The sequence below is a fragment of the Heterodontus francisci genome, chromosome 19 (genome assembly GCF_036365525.1).
Source record: "Heterodontus francisci isolate sHetFra1 chromosome 19, sHetFra1.hap1, whole genome shotgun sequence".
Lineage (NCBI taxonomy): Eukaryota > Metazoa > Chordata > Chondrichthyes > Heterodontiformes > Heterodontidae > Heterodontus > Heterodontus francisci.
This window is the reverse complement of record NC_090389.1, coordinates 2,273,380-2,297,237: the sequence shown is the minus strand read 5'-3', so window position 1 is coordinate 2,297,237 and position 23,858 is coordinate 2,273,380. Positions and strand designations below refer to the sequence as shown.

Below are 23,858 nucleotides of genomic sequence, written 5' to 3'. Positions count from 1 at the left end.
CTGTGTATGCTGGAGTTTCTGTTGGTGCAGTATCACTTGTGTGTGCTGGAGTTTCTGTTGGTGCAGTATCACTTGTGTATGGTGCAGTATCACTTGTGTCTGCTGGAGTTTCTGTTGGTGCAGTATCGCTTGTGTCTGCTGGAGTTTCTGTTGGTGCAGTATCACCTGTGTCTGCTGGAGTTTCTGTTGGTGCAGTATCACTTGTGTCTGCTGGAGTTTCTGTTGGTGCAGTATCACTTGTGTCTGCTGGAGTTTCTGTTGGTGCAGTATCACCTGTGTGTGCTGGAGTTTCTGTTGGTGCAGTATCACTTGTGTATGCTGCAGATTCTGTTGCTGTCGTGTCAACTCTGTGTGCTGGAGTTTTATGTTGGTGCAGTATCACCTGTGTGTGCTGGAGTTTCTGTTGGTGCATATCACCTGTGTATGCTGGAGTTTCTGTTGGTGCAGTCTCACCTGTGTGTGCTGGAGTTTCTGTTGGTGCAGTATCGCTTGTGTGTGCTGGAGTTTTCTGTTGGTGCAGTATCACCTGTGTGTGCTGGAGTTTCTGTTGGTGCAGTATCACTTGTGTCTGCTGGAGTTTCTGTTGGTGCAGTATCGCTTGTGTCTGCTGGAGTTTCTGTTGGTGCAGTATCGCTTGTGTCTGCTGGAGTTTCTGTTGGTGCAGTATCACCTGTGTGTGCTGGAGTTTCTGTTGGTGCAGTATCACTTGTGTCTGCTGGAGTTTCTGTTGGTGCAGTCTCACCTGTGTGTGCTGGAGTTTCTGTTGGTGCAGTATCACCTGTGTGTGCTGGGGTTTTATGTTGGTGCAGTATCTCCTGTGTGTGCTGGAGTTTCTGTTGGTGCAGTATCACCTGTGTGTGCTGGGGTTTCTGTTGGTGCAGTATCACCTGTGTGTGCTGGAGTTTTATGTTGGTGCAGTATCACCTGTGTGTGCTGGAGTTTTATGTTGGTGCAGTATCACCTGTGTGTGCTGGAGTTTTATGTTGGTGCAGTATCGCTTGTGTGTGCTGGAGTTTTCTGTTGGTGCAGTATCACCTGTGTGTGCTGGAGTTTCTGTTGGTGCAGTATCACCTGTGTATGCTGGAGTTTCTGTTGGTGCAGTATCACTTGTGTATGGTGCAGTATCACTTGTGTCTGCTGGAGTTTCTGTTGGTGCAGTATCGCTTGTGTCTGCTGGAGTTTCTGTTGGTGCAGTATCACCTGTGTCTGCTGGAGTTTCTGTTGGTGCAGTATCACTTGTGTCTGCTGGAGTTTCTGTTGGTGCAGTATCACTTGTGTCTGCTGGAGTTTCTGTTGGTGCAGTATCACCTGTGTGTGCTGGAGTTTCTGTTGGTGCAGTATCACTTGTGTATGCTGCAGATTCTGTTGGTGTCGTGTCAACTCTGTGTGCTGGAGTTTTATGTTGGTGCAGTATCACCTGTGTGTGCTGGAGTTTCTGTTGGTGCATATCACCTGTGTATGCTGGAGTTTCTGTTGGTGCAGTCTCACCTGTGTGTGCTGGAGTTTCTGTTGGTGCAGTATCACCTGTGTGTGCTGGGGTTTTATGTTGGTGCAGTATCTCCTGTGTGTGCTGGAGTTTCTGTTGGTGCAGTATCACCTGTGTATGCTGGAGTTTCTGTTGGTGCAGTATCACCTGTGTGTGCTGGAGTTTTATGTTGGTGCAGTATCACCTGTGTGTGCTGGAGTTTTATGTTGGTGCAGTATCGCTTGTGTGTGCTGGAGTTTTCTGTTGGTGCAGTATCACCTGTGTGTGCTGGAGTTTCTGTTGGTGCAGTATCACCTGTGTATGCTGGAGTTTCTGTTGGTGCAGTATCACCTGTGTGTGCTGGAGTTTCTGTTGGTGCAGTATCACCTGTGTATGCTGGAGTTTCTGTTGGTGCAGTATCACCTGTGTGTGCTGGAGTTTCTGTTGGTGCAGTATCACCTGTGTGTGCTGGAGTTTCTGTTGGTGCAGTATCACCTGTGTATGCTGGAGTTTCTGTTGGTGCAGTATCACCTGTGTGTGCTGGAGTTTCTGTTGGTGCAGTATCACCTGTGTGTGCTGGAGTTTCTGTTGGTGCAGTATCACCTGTGTGTGCTGGAGTTTCTGTTGGTGCAGTATCACTTGTGTGTGCTGGAGTTTCTGTTGGTGCAGTATCACCTGTGTGTGCTGGAGTTTCTGTTGGTGCAGTATCACTTGCGTGTGCTGGAAATCATAAAAAGTTTAAGGCACAGAAAGAGGCCACTTGGCCCATCGTTTCTGTGCCGGCCGTAAAACGATCCACCTATTCTAATCCCACCTACCAACATTTTATCCGTATCTATGCAAATTGCAGCATTGAGGTGCTTATCTGGACTCCTGGGTGTGCTGGATTTTCTGTTGGTGCAGTCGGGCTGTCGTTTTATATTGATGCTGGAGATACTGTTTGTCTAGTGTCACCCGTGTATGCTGGAGTTTTATGTTGGTGCAGTATCACCTGTGTGTGCTAGAATTTCTGTTGGTGCAGTATCACCTGTGTGTGCTGGAGTTTCTGTTGGTGCAGTATCATCTGTGTGTGCTGGAGTTTCTGTTGGTGCAGTATCACCTGTGTGTGCTGGAGTTTCTGTTGGTGCAGTATCATCTGTGTTTGTTGGAGTTTCTGTTGGTGCAGTATCATCTGTGTGTGCTGGAGTTTCTGTTGGTGCAGTATCATCTGTGTTTGTTGGAGTTTCTGTTGGTGCAGTATCATCTGTGTGTGCTGGAGTTTCTGTTGGTGCAGTATCATCTGTGTTTGTTGGAGTTTCTGTTGGTGTAGTATCATCTGTGTGTGCTGGAGTTTCTGTTGGTGCAGTATCATTTGTGTTTGTTGGAGTTTCTGTTGGTGTAGTATCATCTGTGTTTGTTCCAGTGAAAACAATCCGAGTTTTTCCAACCTCTCTTCATAGCTAATGCCCTCCAGACCAGGCAACATTCTGGTAAACCTCCTCTGTACCCTCTCCAAAGCCTCCACATCCTTCTGGTAGTGTGGTGTCCAGAATTGCACGCAATATTCTAAGTGTGGCCTAACTAAAGTTCTGTACAGCTGCAACATGACTTGCCAATTTCTATACTGTGTGCTGGAGTTTTTTTTGGTGCAGCATCACCGATGATTGCGTATAGTTTCTGTTGGAGCATTATCACCTGAGTACAGGAACATGAGTAGGCCATTTAGTTGTGCGAGTCCATCAGCCGTTCAATGAGATCGTAGCTGATCTGCGACCTTGCTTCTTGAACTTGCCCTGCCCCTATCCCTCAATTCAAATTGTTAACAACAGTCTATCAATTTCCATTTCCAAATTGACAATTGATTTAGCATCAATTGGTGTGTGTGGAAGAATGTTCCAATCTTCTACCACACTTTGCCTGTTGAATTGTTTCCTAATTTCCTTCCGTAAAGGTCTGTCTCTAATTTTTCGGCAATGCCCCCAAGTCCTAGAGGCACTGACTATTGGAAATTGTTTTTGCCAAGCTGCCCTCTCTGTTCTCCTTAATATCTTGAAAACTTTGATCAAATCTCCTGTTTACCTACTAAATTCCAAGGAATACAACCCTAGTTTGTTAATCTCTCTTCTTGCTTGCCCATTGGTGTCCAGGTATCAATCTAATAAATCTACACTGCACTTCTTCCAAGGCCAGTACATACTTCCAAAGAAGTGATGCACAGAACTGCTCACAGTCAATTAAGTCATTGGGAATCAGGGCGAAATCCCTCCACTAGTTGGAGTCATACCTTGCACAAAGGAAGACGTCTGTATTCGTTGGAGGCCAATCATCTAAGCCCCAGGATATTGCTACAGGAGTTCCTCAGGGTTGTGTCCTAAGAGCAACCATCTTCAGCTGCTTCATCAATGACTCCCTCCATTAAAAGGTCAGATGTAGGGATGTTCACTAATGATTGCACAGTGTTCAGTACCATTAGCAACTTTTTAGATACTGAAGCAGTCTGTGCCCAAGTACAGAACGACTTAGACAACATTCAGGCTTGGGCTGATAAGTAGGAAGTCACATTGGTACCACACAAATGCCAGGCAATGACCATCTCCAGTAAAAGTGAATCTAACCATCTCCCCATGCCTCCCCAAATGAGTGGACAACCAGTTGGCAGATAGAGTATAATGTGGGGAAGTGTGAGGTTATTCACTTCGGTAATAAGAATAGAAAAGCAGAATATTTTTTAAAAGGCATGAAACTTCTAAGTGTTGATGTTCAGAGGGACTTGGGTGTACTTGTACAAGGAACACAAAGTTAGTATGCAGGTACAGCAAGCAGTTAGAAAGGCAAATGGCATGTTGACCTTTATTGCAGAGGGATTGGAGTAGAAGAATAAGGAAGTCTTGCTGCAGTTGTGCAGGGCTTTGGTGAGACCACACCTGGAATACTGTGCACAGGTTTGGTCTGCATATTTAAAGAAGGATATACTTGCCTTTGCGTTGGTACAACAAAGGTTCATTATATTGGTTCCTGGGGTGAGAAGGTTGTCTGATGAGAGGCTGAGTAAATTGGGCCTATCGTCTCTTGAATTTAGAAGAATTAGCGGTGATTCATTGAAACATACAAGATTTTGAACAAGCTTGACAGGGTAGACACTGAGAGATTGTTTCTGCTGGCTGGGGAATCTAGAACACAGGGGCACAGTCTCAGGATAAGGGGCCGATCATTTAGGACTGCGATGAGGTGAAATTCCTTCACTCAAAGGGTTGAGAATCTTTGAAATTCTCTACCCTTGAGGGTTGTGGCTGCTCAGTCATTGAATATATTAAAGGCTGAATTAAACAGATTTTTGGTCTCGGAATCAAGGGATATGAGGAGCAGACAGGAAAAGTAGTTGAGGCCGAAGATCAGCCATGATCATATTAAATGGCTCGAGGGGCCATATGATGTACTCCTGCTTCTATTTCTTACGTTCTTATGTCTGACATTCAGCAGCATTACCATTGCTGGATCCCCCATCATGAACATCCTGGGGGTCACCATTGTTAAACTCCAGAAAGCTTGTTAAAGAAGGATAAGGCTGGAACCTATATTTACTCAGTTTCTCATTTATTGTGCAGAATAAAGGATTACAAACATGTAGTTCCTCGCACAAATCCCTCTCCCAGTCCCAGTGTCAGCTTTTAAGTGCTCAACTAAAACCCCAATTAGCTCCCTTCACCTGCATATAATCACACAATTAACAGATTCCCTTTTTTCTTTTACAATACAACTTAGATTAGCATGCTCAAAGAATATTTCAAAATAAATCAAAATTAAATTCCATATTGGGTACAAAGTTTTTACATCATGAGATGCCCTTCATTCAGCACCTTCAACAATCTCTTTGCACTCGCATTTCTCTTTGCCAAACAATTGGATAGCTGACGACTTACATCGACCCATTTAAGTTTGGTAATTTCTTTTCTCTCCAGCATTTGTTTCGATCCAGCGTGGTCAATACGTAGTTGTTTCGCACTTGCACTTTTTGTAGAGTGTACATAGTCCCACAAAGAACTATTATCCACATAACATTCAATAGGTATCCTATCTTCAGGAAGTCCCTCGTTCAGAATTTCACCCAAAATATTTGACCAATAGAACCCTATATCCACTGCCTCCACAAGACCCAGTGTTTCTGCAGCTAATGTGCTTTTAACAACCCGTTTTATTTTCTTAGCCTCTCAAGCTAAAGGACAACATTTCCTGTTTTCACCCATCAGAAATATTATGAAGCCAGCTGCACTCGAAGACCCATCAGCAAAATTAGCATGTGAAACATCACTAAAATTCATTAGCTTCATATTCTTTGGGTCACCGAAGGATGGGAACTTCAGTACAGATTTCTCCAGATTTAATTTTTTCAACGTTTTATTTGCCCTTAAAACATTTTCAACTTTTGGATGTTTCATCATCGTGCTTAACTCCAACACATCAAAAGTAACATCAGGCCTAGTCTGAGTGCACAACCAGTTTAATTGACCTCCAGCCTTCGCAATTGCTCAATCGCTGCTTTAGATAGATCGCCATCTTTCTGTGATGACCGAACACGATTAACCGGGATGGGAGTAACACTCTCTAAATAGGATTGTTGATTGAAACTTATTCAGCTTAATATCTAAACCAATATATTTAAAGGACCTACAAGCCTGACTTCCAATCTTAAATTCTGCACTAATCTTTTTAATTCCACAAAGTCCACAGTACCACCCCATAAGAAATCATCAACATGTATCATGAAGATGCCTGAAAGTTTCTCTTTATGATACCAATAAAACATTGCAGTGTCTTCTTTTAGTGAACATAAGCAATTTTCAACAAAGCATATCTCACTGAGACATACCACACCCTGGAAGCATCATTAAGGCCATAGACACATTTGTTCAGTTTCCATAATTTTCCTTCTGTATCTGCTGCCTCTTCAGGTGGTTTCAGATACACTTCTCTCTGAAAAGTATCACCTTGCAGAAATGTGGCTATTATGTCAATGGATCTATATTCCCATGAATATGTGACCAAAAGAGCCAAAACGATTTTCAAGATTACTTTTCCAGCTGTGGGAGAGTCCCCTCCAACTTTGATATCACCCAATCGCTCTTCAAAACTCCTTGCAACTAACTTTGCTTTCGCCTTATATGTTCCATTGGGAAGGACTTTTCAGTACAACTCCATCTATGTGATAAGGCCGGCTGTCCCCTATCTGGTACCTCAGAATAGACTCCAAACTCATTCCAATTCTCTAATTCCTTATTTGCTTCTGTTATTAGTTTTTCCTCAAGTTTATTGGCAGCTACTATAACTTCACAATCCTGACGACTTCTGCTTCTAGTTCTATTTCGAGACTGCCCTCCAGCCTTCATTTCATTGTGGAATCTGTTCAAACTATTGCCTCTTTTAGCACTTTGATGTCATTCGGAACTACTGCTAGAAGATCTCAATCGCACTTTATCGGAGGCTCTTTCTTCAGTACGTGATCACTTCCTTATGCACTGTCAAAACTTGCACTGCGCTTTCTTACCCTTCACTCTTTCACCCCATTCTGCCGGTCCATGGCTCGGGCTTCTTGGCCATCATCTTGAACATTTAACCAATATTTAAACTTGCCTGTAGATTTTCCTGCACGCCCCACAATTGTCGCATCCCTCCATTTACCAGGCCCCTCTGGAATATATATCACCCAAGTACCTATCGAGGCAATTCGTCTTTGGATGCGATAACTCTTTCCTGAGCATCATGATCTATCCAACTCTTGAACTACTTGTGCCTCAGGACCTTGATCATTCGAGGTATAAGGTGCCTCTTCTCTTTCTATCAGCTGCTCAGATTCTGAAATTTTGTAATCAACCCCAATTAATCATGAAGAATGAACCTTAACAGTTTGATTTCCATGCTTGATAACTACTGTTTTACTATCTCGACCTTACCAGGGCCCTTCCATTTCCTTTCTTTTATAATAGACCAAATCTCCTGAACTAAATTCCGCCTTAGATGGCCTTATACGATGCCTCAGAGCTATACGGATTTTCTCAGAGATCTCAGCCTTGATGAAAGCCCGTATCCCTGCATGTAAAGCATTCAAATGTGTAGAAAAATTGAACTAATGTAGTACCTTCCAGTGCAGGTGGACTGTTGCACAGTACAGAAGGCAATTTGGGATTCTGCCCATAGACCAATTGATAGGGATTATATCCTCCAACCATCTGAAGTGAATTCTTTGCCTGAACTGTCCATGCCAGGGTAGTTGTCAACTTGCAGTTTGGCTCGTCAGCCAAGATTTTATGTAACATTTCATCAACCACTGCGTGATTCCTTTCACAAAGCCCATTGCTGAAAGGACTTTCAGCTGCAGTATTCATAACCGTAATGTTCATGTTTTCACACATATTCCATTATCAGTCAGAAACTTAGATGGTGCCCCAAGCCCAGTCCATATCCATTTCTCCATCATTTTGTCTATAATCACCCTTTGTCCTCACTATTTATTATTGTAGAAAGACTGAACCTAGTTGCTAGGTCTATAAAATGTAGTATGAAAATATTCTTGCCTTTGTCACACACCTTTAAATCCACGGCAACTACCTCGCTAAAGTCACGTGCCAGTGGAAGGCTGACAATAGGACGTGATGGTGTCCTCCGATACTTTTTATAAATCTCACACTTCTCACTAATCTCTTCTATTATCCTCATATAGATGAAGCAAGACCTGTTTAACACATCATTTGGGTCATTGAGTCATACAGCACAGAAACAAGCTATTCAGTCCATCATCACACCTGCATTTTTAGTAGGGTTTTTAATCTCTGACAAGAAGGGTGATCACATTGCCTCTGCAACTTTAAGACAATTTGCCTTTTATCTCTCTCATTCGTAACACCTGATGCCATCAACATTTCTCTAACACTCTGACTAGAAATAGCAGGTTTTGTTCAGGGGATACAATAATGTCCTGTTACGACCAGTTGAGAAAGGGGTCTGGGGCTCCCCTCTCAGCCTCTTCCTGGTTTGGCTGTAACAGGGTTTAACTTTAACTCAGTGTTTTTAGCTTCCCGTCAGTGAGTCCTAATTGTAATTGCAAAGAAATCAACCAGACAGGTTTTCTCAGATTTAAACAAGAAAGATGTACGTTTATTAACCTTAAAACTTGAACTCCATGGACTTCATTGGAAACAATGGACTTCATACTAGGGTCTTAAAAGAAGTGGCTCGTGAGATTGTTGATGCGTTAGTTTTAATTTTCCAAAATTCCCTAGATTCGGGGAAGGTTCCACTAGACTGGAAAATAACTAATGTAACTCCTTTATTCAAAAAGGGAGGGAGACAGAAAGCAGGAAACTACAGGCCAGTTAGCTTAATATCTGTCTTTGGGAAAATGTTAGAAGCTATTATTAAAGACGTTATAGCAGGGCATTTAGAAAAATTCAAGTTAGTCAGGCAAAGTCAACATGGTTTTGTGAAAGGGAAATCATGTTTAACCAATTTATTGGAGCTCTTTGAGGGAGTTACATGTGCTGTGGATAAAGGGGAACCGGTGGATGTGTGGTACTTAGATTTCCAGAAGGCATTTGATAAGGTGTCACATCAAAGGTTATTGCAGAAAATAAAAGCTCATGGTATAGGGGGTAACATATTAGCATGGATAGAAGATTGGCTAGCTAACAGGAAACAGAGTAGGCATAAATAGGTTATTTTCTGGTTGGCAAGATGTAACAAGTGGTGTGCCACAGGGATCTGTGCTGGGGCCTCAACTTTTTACAATTTGTATAAATGACTTAGGTGAAGGGACCGAAGGTATGGTAGGAAAGTAACTTGTGAAGAGGACATAAGTGGGCTACAAAGGGATATAGATAGGTTAAGTGAGTGGGCAAAGACCTGGCAAATGGAGTGTAATGTGGGCAAGTGTGAAATTGTCCACTTGGGCAGGAAGAATAAAAAAGAAGCATATTATCTAAATGGTGAGAGATTGCAGAGCTCTGAGATGCAGAGGGATCTGGGTGTCCTAGTGCATGATTTGCAAAAGGTTAGTATGCAGGTACGGCACGTAATTAGGAAAGCTAATAGAATGTTATCGTTTATCGCAAGGGGAATTGAATACAAAAGTAGGGAGGTTATGCTTCAGCTATGCAGGGCATTGGTGAGACCACATCTGGAGTACTGTGTGCAGTACTTGTCTACCTATTTAAGGAAGGATGTAAATGTGTTGGAGGCAGTACAGAGAAGGTTTACTGGACTATTACCTGGAATGGATGGGCTGTCTTACGAGGAAAGATTGGACAGGCTAGGCTTATATCTACTGGAATTTAGAAGAGTAAGAGGTAACTTGATTGAAACATATAAGATCCTGAGGGGTTGTGACAAGGTGGATGTGGAAAGGATGTTTCCCTTTGTGGGAGAATCTCGAAGTAGGGGTCACTGTTTAAAAATCAGGGGTCGCCTATTTAAGACAGAGATGAGGAGAAACTGTTTCTCGCAGAGGGTCATGAGTCTTTGGAATTCTCTTCCTCAAAAGGCAGTAAAAGCAGAGTCTTTGAACATTTTTAAGGCAGAGGTAGATAGATTCTTGATAAGCAAGGAGGTGGAAGATTATCGGGGGGTAGGTGGAAATATGGAGTAATCAGTTCAGCCATGAAGTTATTGAATGGTGGAGCAGATTCGAGGGGCCAAGTGGCCTACTCCTGCTCCTAATTCGTATGTTCATAACTCAGTTAAAACTACTAAAAATACACAGCACAACCACGCTAACATGCATACGCGATAAACCCACATGCACATCGAGACAGAGGAGGAGAAAGAATTAAAGGCAGGGGGAAGGTTTGAAGTAGTAGATGGAAATTCTCTTACTGGTTTTGGGTTAGATGTAAAGTCTTTAATTGATAAGTTTTGCAGTTCCAGATGGGGCCTGGTAGGGTAGTTGTCAACTTCTTCCGCTAGTCTTCTGTCTTGAGGCTTAAGTTTCTTTCAAACTTGTTTCGCTAGTCTTCTGTCTTGAGGCTTAAGTTTCTTTCGTGGGTCCCTGGAACTTTGCATGAGACAGAGAGAGGGGACCTTCCTCCTTGAAGTTCAATTGCAGTCTCTTCCCAAACTGTTTTGTGCGCACAATTCAATTAACTCCAGGTTGGCCAGCAGGTTAGTCATGTGACTAACTCCTTGTTTGAAACAGCATCGCCTGCGAAGTTTGTTAATTCTTCCAAGCTTACCAGACAGTCTCAGGGGTGGGGGGAGGAATGCTGGCTGTTACGCGTTCAGTGACTCTCAATGTCTCTTGATAGTCACTATTGACAAAACCCATCTGGCTAATTGAATCAGGGAGTACTTCTATTGTCTCTCCATGCAGCTGTCTTGGCCTGGCCAGCGTTGCCCACATCCCATGAATGAATTTTTAAAAAAGAATGCAAATGTGCAGCCATGTTTTCAGCCACTGTTCTTTGGTCTTTTTAAACAAGTTTGTTCGATGTCCAGTAACAGTTCAAAAAAGTGTTCCATATGACAAAATTAGTATAGTTCCACCTGGCAGGTGTAGTTTCCAGAACAGCCCTAACTGGGTAAATTACCTTAAAATGCTCCATATCAAGTTTCATTTGTGTCTTTTTCATTGAAGGCTTACTCAAGAGTAAAGGTATCTCACTGGAGACTACATCAGTCCTGATAAAATGGCATACCCAGCTATTTTACATGGGATTGCTACTCTCTTCAGTGACTTTAATGTGTTGTCATCACTAAACCTAAAGCTGGGAGTATTTTTATACTCCTTAGCCCTGCGTCGATCCTCATTCCTGAGTGAATCCAGATAACACTGTAACCAATCAGTACCACATACTGTCGATGTACAAGCACTATCCGGTACTGCACAGTTGAACAAATCTGCAACCCACATATTCATCAAAGGGCTAGAACTCCTTGTGACTGGTACAATTCCTTCAGATTCATCAGTATCTTCCTCTTCTGCCTCAGAACTTTCTGCATCATGTGTTATTTTGAAGACTGCCCCCTCCGCTTAGGGCAGTTCATTGCATAATGATACTTTGAGTCACTTCTGAAGCACCTATTAATTGTTCCTTGGGCATTCTTGGGATTCATTCACCTTTGATTGCTGTTCCAACCCTGTCTTCCACTGTAGTATTCAGACCTGCTAAAGGTGCTTTCATCCTCATTCCTCCTGTCATTAACTCTTCCATTGTACCTAGGCCTGCTTCCAGTGCCTGGATTATTTCTAAATCTTATAAATATTGAGTCCTCCATTCTTTGTATTACCACAGAGTGCCCCACTTGTTCTACCAAGACTGGGAAATGACTGTTTCCCCAGGAATTCTTTTAAGGCTGCAGCCATTTGGTCCAAGAACCAAACCCCAGTTAGAACCAGGAGCCTGTCCATTTGCGACACCCGAACACAATCTAGCAATCTTTTAGAAGGGCGGAGCAGGCTTGAGGAGCTGAGTGGCCTACTCCTGCACCAATTTAACAATTAACCTATATTTACTCATTTAAAAGCTAGCACTGAACCAGGGATCTCCAAATTGAATTTCCTCAATCTTTTATATAGTCTGTTGAAGTCCATGATGTATTCCTCCATTGAATAACCATCTGTTTTCCGAAATCTATCAAAGTCTGACCATGCTTCATGCGCATTCAATAGGTTATCTTTCTTGTAAATTTCATCCAAAAATCCTAACAGAAGATCCAACCCTTCATCAGTATCCAACTGACGAGCATCCAGTTCAGAAAACACTTTACTTCTGATTTTACTTTTGGTGGGAAGTGACTACCTTTTTGGTAGAGATGTAACTACCTTTTTGGTAGAGATGTAACCGTATCCACATATCTACTTCATTCTTCCACTGGTCATATGGTTCAGACTCCGAAAACACAGGAGTGTAATCATAGCCTGAAAATTCGCACTTGCTTTCTGCCATATTTTTCACAATGGCCCTTGTGACTTCAGTTTTCTATCCCAAAAAATGTTCCTGTTTTCAAACCTTTAGCTTTAGGCAACCATCCTCTGCTACCATCTTAAACTCCAGAAAGCTTGTTATAGAAGGATAAGGCTGGAACCTATATTTACTCAGTTTCGCATTTATTGTGCAGAGTAAAGGGATTACAAACATGTAGCTCCTCACACAAATCCCTCTCCCAGTCCCAGCGAGCGCCTGCTTTTAAATGCTCAACTAAAACCCCAATTAACTCCCTTCACCTGCGTATAGTTACACAATTAACGACCATAGACCAGAAACTTAACTGGACCAGCCACATAAATGCTGTGGCTACAAGAGCAGGTCAGAGGCTGGGAATTGTGGGGCACGTACCTCACCTCCTGACTCCTCAAAGCCTGTCTGATCTCTACAAGGCACACATCAGGAGTGTGATGGAATACTCTCCACTTGCCTGAGTGAGTGTAGCTCCAACAACACTCAAGAAGTTTGCCGTCATCCAGGACTCAAAGGAGAGATGGTGACATAGTGGTGAACTATGTCACTGAACTAGTAATCCAGAAGCCCAGGCTAATGCCCTGGGGACACTGGTTCAAATCCCATTCTGGCAGCTGGTGGAATTTAAATTCAATTAGTTAATGAATTCAATTAATTCATAAAAATATGGAATTGAAAGCTAGTCTCAGTAATGATGCCATGAAATTATCATTGATTGTTGTAAAAACCCATTTGTCCTTCAAGGGAGGAAATCTGCAGTCCTTACCCAGTCTGGCCGACATGTGACTCCAGACCCTCAGCAATGTGTTTGACTCTTAACTGCCCTCTGAAATGGCCTAGCAAGCCACTCAGTTGTCAAGGGCAGTTCGGGATTGGCAACAAATGCTGGCCTTGCTAGCAATGTCCACATCCCATGAAAGAATTTTTAAAAAGGACAAAGCAGCACGCTTGATCGGCACCGTCAACGATCTTAAACATTTACTCCCTCCACCACTGGTGTGCAGTGGCAGCAGTGTGTACCATCTACAAGATGTACTGCAGCAACTCGCCAAGTCTCCTTTGACAGCACCTTCCAAAAGGATAAGGGCAGCAGACACACAGTAACGTCACCACCAGCAAGTTTCCCTCCAAGCCACACACCATCCTGACTTGAAACTATATTGCCACCCCTTCACTGTCACTGTGTCAAGAACCTAGAACTGCCTCTTTAACAGCATTGTAGGTGTACCTACAACACATGGATTGTAGTGGTTCAAGCAAGCAGTTCACCACCACCTTCGCATGGGCAACACATGCTGGCCTGACCAGTGATACTTACTTCCCATGAACGAATATGGAAAAGAAACCTGTGGCTGTTGAAGTTTCTGTTGGGAGATTATGACCAATGTATGTAGGAGTGTGTGTTGGCGTAGTTTTCCCAGTATATACTGTCGTTTCTATTGGGATTCTATCACTTGTGAATGCTGGAGCTTCCGCTGGAATACTGTCACCTCCACATGCTGGAGTTTCTGCTTTGAATTTCTGCTTCAATGCTATCACCAGTGTATGAGTCATAGTCATTACATAAGACTTAAGAAATCGTAGTAGGAGTAAGCCATTGGGCCCCTTGAGCCTGCACCGTTATTCAGTAAGATCGTGGCTGATCTGATCATGGCCTCAACTCCACATTCCTGCCTGCTCCCCATAACTCTCGACTCCCTTGTAGATCAAAACGCTGTCCAGTTCAGCATTGAATATATGACCCAGCCTCCAGTGGTCTCTGGGGTGGGGAATTCCAAAGATTAAGTGGGTGCCACATTGGCGCAGTGGTTAGCACCACAGCCTCACAGCTCCAGCGACCTGGGTTCGATTCTGGTTACTGCCTGTGCGGAGTTTGCAAGTTCTCCCTGTGACCGCGTGGGTTTCCGCTGGGTGCTCCGGTTTCCTCCCACAGCCAAACACTTGCAGGTTGATAGGTAAATTGGCCATTGTAAATTTCCCCTAGTGTAGGTAGGAGGTAGCAGAATGGTGGGGATGTGGTAGGGAATATGGGATTAATGTAGAATTAGTATAAATGGGTGGTTGTTGGTCAGCACAGACTCAGTGGGCTAAAGGGCCTATTTCAGTGCTGTATCTCTATGACTATGACTAACGACCCTCTGAGAGAAAGAATTCCCCCTCAACTCCATCTTAAATGGGAGACCTCTTATTCTGAAACTGTACCCCTTCGTTCTAAATTCTGCTAGGAGGGGAACCATCCTCTCAGTGTCTCTCATGTCAAACCCGCTCAAAATCTTATGTTTCAGTAACATCATCTTTCATTCTTCTGTACTCCGATGAGTATAGGTGCAACCTGCTCAACCTTTTCTCATAAGACAGTCCCCTCCCAGGAATCAGCAGAGGGAACCTTGTCTGAACTGCTTCCAATGCAGGTATATCCCTCCTTAAGTAAGGAGACCAAAACTGTACACTGTACTCTAGGTGCAGTTGAAGTGATTTATGACTTTAACCCCTTATAGGCACTAAACCAAATCAGGAGTACATCCCTATGAATCTCCTTTAATTAAATTCAAACCAGACAAATTCTTATAGACACTTATTTGGGTCCAACGAATTGAACTAGTTTTCCCTCAAAGAAAGAAAACTATCAGAAGAATATTACCATCTTTCGGATAGCCTATTTTTAAAATAATTATGGCTGAGTCATAAATATCCCAGATATTATAAGGGTCTGAGAAACTCTCTCCAATACGTATCTCTCCATCTAAAGCGACATAGAGAGTTCTGATGAAGGGCCACTGACCTGAAATGTTAACTCTGCTTCTCTCTCCACACGGTGGCGCAGTGGTTAGCATCGCAGCCTCACAGCTCCAGGGATCCGGGTTCGATTCTGAGTACTGCCTGTGCGGAGTTTACAAGTTTTCCCTGTGACCATGTGGGTTTTCGCTGGGTGCTCCAGCTTCCTCCCACTGCCAAAGACTTGCAGGTGATAGGTAAATTGGCTGTTGTAAATTGACCCTAGTGTAGGTAGGTGGTAGGGAATATGGGATTGTTGTAGGGTTAGTATAAATGGGTGGTTGTTGGTCGGCACAGACTCGGTGGACAAAGGGCCTGTTTCAGTGCTGTATCTCTAAATAAAAAAAATAAATAAATAAATCAATAGATGCTGCCAGACCTGATGAGTATTTCCAGCATTTCTTGTTTTTATTTCAGATTTCCAGCATCTGCAGTATTTTGCTTTTATTTTGGACACAGCGATGGGGGTTCTTGTTATATACAGAATGCTTCATGAGACGATTTATTAACTTTTATATATTTATTAAAGAATTTAACATACAATACACTTTTAAGTGGATAAATATATCACAATATCAAATATTACTAAGAGATGTAACACATAATCTTATTTCTGACGTAGAATCCAAAAGTTTAATCTCGCTAATGTTACAACAAAATATCTTAGAATAGCGATCATAATTTAAAATAAACTTTTACCTTAAATCCCCCGAGTAAGCCATGGGGTGAGATGCCTTCAGATACCTTCATGTTTATACTGTTTCTAAGGGGTCATGTGACCTTTTAGCATATAGGTGTTGCCTTTCTGTGTGTTTTTCTTGTTTTCAAAATCCATATTTAGTATCATTAATTAACATCTCCACTTAATGTTTTACTGGAAACCCCCTGCTCTTGAAGTTGTGAGCATTTATGTGGTCAAAATATTTATAATTGTGTTTACTTGACCTCTTGTTCCTGTAAGTACTGTTCTATTTTATTGTTTTATTATCTATAGTTGTGTTTTATGGTAGGTTGAACCCTCTTTGTTGGTCAATCTGCCTACATTTACCAACACCATCAATTAATTACATTTATGGCTACCTTTTACTGATGTCACACAGGATATTGCAATGTGTGTGTTAATCCTCCAAGTCCCTGGCAACAGAGATGTTGAAATGGATTTCCCAACTTGTTTCTGGTTCATATTCTGTTGTAACAGACCTTGAAACTTTTTAACACTACCTTCTTAAAGGGGAATGTCAGTGAGTCTTGAAAACTGACCATTTATTCAATCTTTAATTCTGAAAGATATAATATATTAGCTATATCTAAATTCTATCTAATTAAGCCTATTATACCTATATTCCATCACACAGTCTCACCAATGCCCTATACAGTTGTAGTAAGACTTCCCTACCTACATACTCCATCCCCCTTGCAATAAAGGCCAACATTCCATTTGCCTTCCTAATTATTTGCTGTACCTGCATGCTAACTTCTTGTGATTGATGTATGAGAACACCCAGATCCCTTTGTACTGTAGCATTTTGTAGTGTCTCTCTATTTAAATAATATACTGCTTTTCTATTCTTCCTACCAAAGTGGATAGCCTCACATTTTCCCATATTATACTCCATCTGCCAAATTTTTGCCCACTCACTTAACCTACCTGTATCCTTTTGCAGGCTCTTTGTGTACTCCTCACAACTTGCTTCCAAATCATTCTATGTATTATCAGCAAATTTGGCTACCCTATCTAAACTTGTCATAATCTTGTAAACCTGCAACAAATCTCCCCTCAACCCACTTTGTTCCAAGGAGAACAACCGTAGCTTCTACAGTGAAACCTTGTAACTAAAATCCCTCACCTCTAGAACCATTCTGGTAAATCTCCTTTGCACTCTGTCAAGGATCCTCACATTCTTCCTAAAGTGTGGTGACCAGAACTGGATACAGGAGTTTCCTCTGGGATACTATCACCTGTATATGCCTGAGTTTCTGTTGTGATAGTATCACCTGTATATGCTCGTGTTTCTGTTGAGGCTCCAGCACTGATCTTTATGGCACTCCACTAGTTATGGCCTGCCAACTTGAAAACGCCCTGTTTATCCCTACTCTTTTGCTTCCTGTCTGTTAACCAATCCTCTATCTATGCTAATACATTACCAGCAACTCCATGTGCCCTTACCTTGCACATCCACCTTTTTTGTGACACCTTATCAATGCTTTTTGGAAATCCAAGAATTTTACATCTACTGGTTCCCCTTTAACCTACTAGTTACATCCTCAAAAAAAACTTAATGAACTTGTCAAACACACAATTTCTTTTTCATAAAACCATGTTGAATTTATTTGATCATACAATGATTTTCTATATGCATTGTTAAGACTGCCTTAATAATAGATTCCAGCACTTTCCCGACTCCTGATGTCAGGCTAACTGGCCTGTAGTTCACTGGTTACTCTCTCCCTCCTTTCTTGAATAGCGGTGTTACGTTCCGCTTCTAATCTGCTGAGACTGTTCTAGAATCTAGGGAATTTTGGAAAATCATTGGAAAATGAAATTCACTGTGTATTTAGTCAGCACTGAGTTGCTAATGAACAGCATTCAACTTTCTGAGATGAGGACTTGGAACTGGGTTTAACTGCGTGATTTTGAACCATATTGTGTATCATTTGCTGAAAAAAAAATGACACCCCAATTCTGAAAGCTTTAATGTGTTCATTTTGCATTATTGTATTCTAGACCACACAAGTTCATGCTCAAGTCACTAGTACAGTGGTGCAGGCTACACTGCCAGGATCATCAGTGATGACCAGTCCCCCTCAGAAAATCCAGATAATCTCCACAGACTCTCCTGTATCCTCCCCTCAAAGGATCCAGGTATGTGGCAGCATAACCCATGTGCAGTAGTATTCAGAAGTGTGCCAAAATGTGTAAACAATATTGCATATCTTTCTGAGTAACCAAGTTAATAGTCTAGATGTTGGAACAGCAGCTTCCTCTTTGGGGCCTCATTTAAAAATCAATCTAAAATGTGAATAACTTGCATACAGGTCTTATATTTCCATGTTTTAATGCTGCAAAATGTTTAAAGTACTATTCGATAGCTTATGGCAATGCACACAAAAAAGCATGAAGACATGTAGCATTCGGTAAAGCAGTATAAGGGCTGAGTGAAGGGAGCAAATGTAGAGAGGCGATTAGAGTCATAATAGCACAGAAGATGACCTTAGTTCAAAAGATCAAGATGTAGAATTGGTTTGAGTAGAGATAAGAAATAGCAAAGGAAAGAAGTCTCTTGTGGGAGTAGTTTATAGGTCCCCTAAGAATAGCTACACTGTAGGACAGAGTATACAGGAAGAAATAATGAGGGCTTATAAGAATGGTACTGCAATAATAATGGGTGACTTTAATCTACATATAGATTGGATGAATCAGATTGGCAAAGGTATCCTGGAAGATGGGTTCATGGAGTGTATTTGGGACAATTTCTTAGAGCGGTATGTTTGAGTGCCCACCAGGGAGCAGGCCATTTTAGACCTGGTAATGTGCAATGAGACAGGATAAATAAATGACCCCATAGTAAAGGAGCCTCTAGGCAACAGAGATCATAACATGATAAAGTTTCACATTCAGTTTGAGGGTGAGAAGTGTGGTTCTAAGACTAGTGCTTTAAACTTAAATAAAGGTAATTACAAGGATATGAAGACAGAGTTGGCTAAAGTGAACTGAGAAATTAGGTCAAAAGATTGGACAGTAGAGAAGCAGTGGCAGACATTTAAGGAGTTATTTCATAATTCTCAGCAAAGGTATATGCCAGTGAGAAAGAAAGACTCTAGGAGAAGGATGCACCATCCGTGGCTAACTAAGGAAGTTAAAGATAGTATCAAACTGAAAGAAAAAACATACAATTCTGTGAAGATTAGTGGTAGATCAGAAGATTGGACAAATTTTGGAAACCAGCAAGGAATGACTAAAAAAAGGAGAAATTAGTGTGTGAGGGAAAGCTAGCTAGAAATATAAAAACAGATAGTAAAAGTTTCTGCAAGTATTTAAGCAGAAAAAGAGTAACTCAAGTGAGCATTGGTCCTCCAGAGAGTGAGTTTGAGGAATTAATAATGGGTAACAAGGAAATGGCGGAATCGTTGAACAGGTATTTTGTGTCCGTCTTCACTGTAGAAGACACAAAAAACATCCAAAGATACTTGAAAAACAAGAGGTAAAAGGGCGGGAAGAACTTAAAATGATTGCAATCACTAGGGAAAAAGTACTGGAGAAACAATTAGAGCTAAAGGCTGACAAGTCACCAGGATCCTAGGGTCTTAAAAGTAGTGGCTGCAGAGATAATAGATGCATTAGTTGTGATCTTCCAAAATTTCCTAGATTCTGGAAAAGTGCGAGCGCATTGGAAAATACTTTTCAAGAAAGGAGGGAGACAGAAAGCAGGAAACCATAGGCCAGTTAGCCTAACATCTGTCATACGAAAAATGCTAGAATCCATTATTAAGGAAGCTATAGCAGGACATTTAGAAAATCATAATGCGATCAGGCTGGGTCAACTTTGTTTTGTGAAAGGGAAATCATGTTGGACTAATTTAATGGAGTTCTTTGAGAAAGTAAAAAGCATCGTGGATAAAGAGAAACCTTTAGATGTGTATTTGGATTTCCAAAAGGCATTTGATAAGATGCCACATCAAAGGTTACTACGCAAAATAAGAGTTCATGGTATAGGGGATAACATATTAGCATGGATAGAGGATTGGTTAGCCAACAGGAAACAGAGCGTAGGGATAATTGAGTAATTTTCAGGTTGACAGGATGTGATTAGTGGAGTGCCACAAGGATCAGTGCTGGGGCCTCAACTATTTACAATCTACATCAATGACTTGGATGAAGGGACCGAATGTATAGTAGCTAAATTTGCAGATGAGACAGGATAAGTAAGAAGGTAAGTTGTCAAGAGGACATAAAGAAATATAGATAGGTTAAGCAACTGAAACCTAGCAGGCAGCCCATATCAGGTGAAGAATTGGGTTAGCCCCTCCTCCACAACCCTGGCAAAGATAGTTCTTGGAGGGATCACCTCTGGAAATTAGGTAGCCACATCCATAATGGTGAGAAGATACTGGTAGCCCCCTTTTCTTTTGGCAGGGATCCCACACAATCCACCAGTATCTGCTGAACGGTTCCCCAAAAGCTGGTATGGGAATTAGGGGTGCAGGTTTTATTGCAGGTTGAGGCTTCCCACAACCTGGCATGTGTGGTAAGTCTTACAGAACTCCATTACATCCTTGTGGAGTTGTAGCCAGTGAAAATGATGTTTTATGTGGGCTTGGGTTTTTCTGATACCGACATGTCCAGCCATTGGAATCTCGTGGGCTATTCTCAATATTTCCCTACCTCGCGGCACCACTACCTGGTGAACCACTGTCCACTCTTCATCTGCAGGTCTGTCAGAAGGACTCCACTTCCTCATCAGCACCTCATTCTTTAAATAGTAGCACTGTGGAACTCGCTCAGCTTCAGTTTGGGCAGTCTGTGTAACTTCTTTAACCCTGGATCAGCTTGCTGAGCCTCAACCAAGACCTGCTGAACACTTCCTTTGGTTCCTCTGAATTCCCAAAGCAGGTTTCAGATAATCAGACAGCAGGGTCATTTGTCTGCAGTGCCAGTTCAGCCTCTTCTGACGGAGCTTGTTTGGCCATGGACCAGGTCAGCACACAGTCAGGAAAATGCCAGAGACCTTTTCCTGTAACTGCTCTGTCTCCCTGATCTTGTTCTGTAAAACCACTCGGGAAGCTGCCACCTTCGCACCTGCCAGATTACTACTCAGGAGCAGGTTGACCCCGCCCACAGGTAAACTAAGGATAGTCTCCAATGATACTGGTCCTGAAACAAGGTTGCACTACAGGTGCACCCGGTATAAAAGATATGGGCATATGCTTTCCTCTGATACAGTTTACTAGCACTGTAGTATTCTGTGCACTCTCTGGGGGAAAGTTCATGTCTTTACCCAGCGGAAGGGATTGGGTGGCCTCTGCATCCCTAAGTATGACTGTGGGCTTACTCGCCACACTCGAGGAGTATTGGGTCACATTTCCTCTGGACACAAAATCCTGGTCACTCTCAGGCATTTTGTTAAGTTTTCCTACACTCCCAGTGGTAGGTTTAATGGGTTTTACTATCACAGTTAAAGCCACAGCCTGGTCAGCTGTGCTTTCCATCAGGGCCCCTTTTCCTGCACTGGTCTGGCGTACCCTGACTAAACTTATGAGTTTTTCCCGTAACTTCCAGCAATCAGCTTGAAGCTGACCCGCCTTGTTGCAATGGAAACACACAGGCTTCTACCTGTCACTCCTGTTCTCAAGACCTTCCTTTTTGACCTGAGGAGGGCCCCCTGTGTTTCCTGATCTCCCTTTTCGCCCATGGCTGTTAAACCTCCTATCACCCTCCCACCTTCTATTCTTTTCTGGTTTTTGGAGGTGACTAGGGAAGGGTTTCCCTTGGGGCAAGGGCTTGTGAACAAGTGTATAATCATCAGCCAGGATTACTGCCTGCCTGGCTCTTGGAACCTTTCGTTCCTCCATAGTTTTTTATGGAAAGGGGAAGTGAGTTTTTGAATTCCTCGAGGAGGATCACATTTCTGAGGTTTTCATAGGTGGATTTTATCTTAAGTACCCGTATCCATCGGTTGAAAGTGAGTTGGTTAACCTTTTCGAACTTGATGTAAGTTGGTTCCGGCTGCTTTTGAAAAGTTCTGAACTTTTGGTGGTACGCCTCCAGTACTAGCTCATACGCTCTCAGGATAGCATTTTTAGTCATCTCATAATCTGATTAATTCTGATGAGGCAACAGTGAATTAACCTCATGGGCTTTTCCTATTAGTTTGCTCTGTAATAACAGTATCCAGCTGTCTACTGGTCACTTCAGCTGTTTTGATAGCTTTACAAAAGAGATGAAAAATGCTTCCAGATCCCCCTCATTGAACTTTGATATCAATTGGGAGAACTTTAAGAGCTCAGCACTTGGTCCTGCGCTAGGGGTAGTTCCCTCAATAGTGGCGCCTTCACTGTTCACTCTATTCATTTCAAGCTGCCTTAACTTGAATTCCCTCTCTTCCTTCAGTTATAGAGTCGTAGAGGGATACAATACTGAAACAGGCCCTTCGGCCCTCGGAGTCTGTGCCGACCATCAGCCACCCATTTATACTAATCCTACATTAATCCCATATTCCCTACCACATCCCCACCTTCCCTCAATTCTCCTACCACCTACCTACACTAGGGGCAATTTACAATGGCCAATTTACCTATCAACCTGCAAGTCTTTGGCTGTCGGAGAAAACTGGAGCACCCGGCGGAAACCCATGCGGTCGCAAACTCCGCACAGGCAGTACCCAGAACCGAACCCGGGTCACTGAAGCTGTGTGGCTGCTAACTGTGCCGCCCCTGTTGGAATTCTCTTTTTCTCCCTTACCTGGAAAGCTCTTTCTTTCTCCCTTTCCTGGAATTCTCTCTCCTTGTCTGGGAAACCTTTCTTTTCCTTTTTCTTGGAATTCTATTTCAAATCTGCTCTGTTCTAGCTGTATCTTCTATTTCAGTCTAATCTGTCTATTTCAGATTCTATGCCTGTCTCTGGTTCTTCAGTGTCAATTTTAAAATGGTTGGCCACAAGGTTTAGGATTTCGGGCTTCAGAGCTTTTGGATGGATTGTAATCTCTAACTGCCCAGCTACGTTCCTCAATTCTTCAACACATGGCTTTTATCCTGGCCCAAGTTATTTCACTCTGTTCTAGGAAGGTACCGACCTCGAATGTGGATATTTTAGTACTCGAGCACTGAAAACCACAAGAAAACCTGTCTTGAAGTTGTAAAATTATTGATAGGGATCAATTTGGTTTCCCGCTTCCAATTTCCCGTTTGTCTTTGGGTTTGATCCCAAACGTGAGCCCCCAAATTTCTGTTACTCAAGTGAGCAGGGGGCGAAGGGCTTCCCTCTTTTCTCTCTCCTTGTTTGACCACAACCGGTTTAATTCTTTTTTTAAAGTGGATGTACTGGCCAATTCATTAGGTGTTTGATTATTTACTTGCAATGATCATAGCAAGAACCAATTTGGGCAGGTTTGTCTGAGTTTAACAAAGAAGTACTTGAACCGAACTAATTGAAATAATAAACTCCGCATCAACTTTAAATTGCACACACAATAGAGTTTCACACAAACAAATAGGTTACAGAGTGGGGAAGGGTAGATTGGTCGAGTTAGAGTCCATAAAAAAGGTATACAGTCTGTGGAGTTTGGTGTTTCTGCTGTCTTCTTGTTGAATTCAGTGGTCCTGAGGCATTTAGTTTGAAGAGATAGGTGACTGATTCGGTGAGACAGCGATGTGGCTGATTTCCTCCAATGGGGTTTCTGATTGTAATCGGAGTATACAGAGGTGAAGTCAACAGGCAGAGTTTGAAGCTTGCAAGCTGGAATGGAGAGAGAGTGAGAGTGAGAGAGGGACCCCACTTGGGTCTGCATGTATCAGAGACCAGATGCTTCTCCTTGCTGCTGCACAGAAACACCAGCTTAAAATCACAGGGGTGGGGAGGAGGGGGTGTGCGCGGGGGGTGGGGGCGCGGACGCGGTGGGGGGGGGGTGGGGGGGTTGTCACATGACAGTCACTCAGTGATTCAAGCAGAGGAGTTAGCAGTTTTTTTCTCTTGCTGAAAA

At 42.6% G+C, this 23,858-nt stretch overlaps 1 protein-coding gene across 4 annotated transcripts in view; it reads left to right on the top strand.

Moving 5' to 3' along the window:
• Positions 1–23,858, top strand: part of nr2c2 (nuclear receptor subfamily 2, group C, member 2) — a 542,318-nt gene that overhangs the window by 46,136 nt on the left and 472,324 nt on the right. For all 4 annotated transcript variants that reach the window (XM_068051311.1, XM_068051312.1, XM_068051310.1 and 1 more), the window contains exon 3: positions 17,888–18,025. In XM_068051311.1, coding sequence (XP_067907412.1) covers positions 17,954–18,025 — 72 coding nt within the window. In that variant the 5' untranslated portion in view covers positions 17,888–17,953. The remainder of the gene's footprint in view (positions 1–17,887; positions 18,026–23,858) is intronic.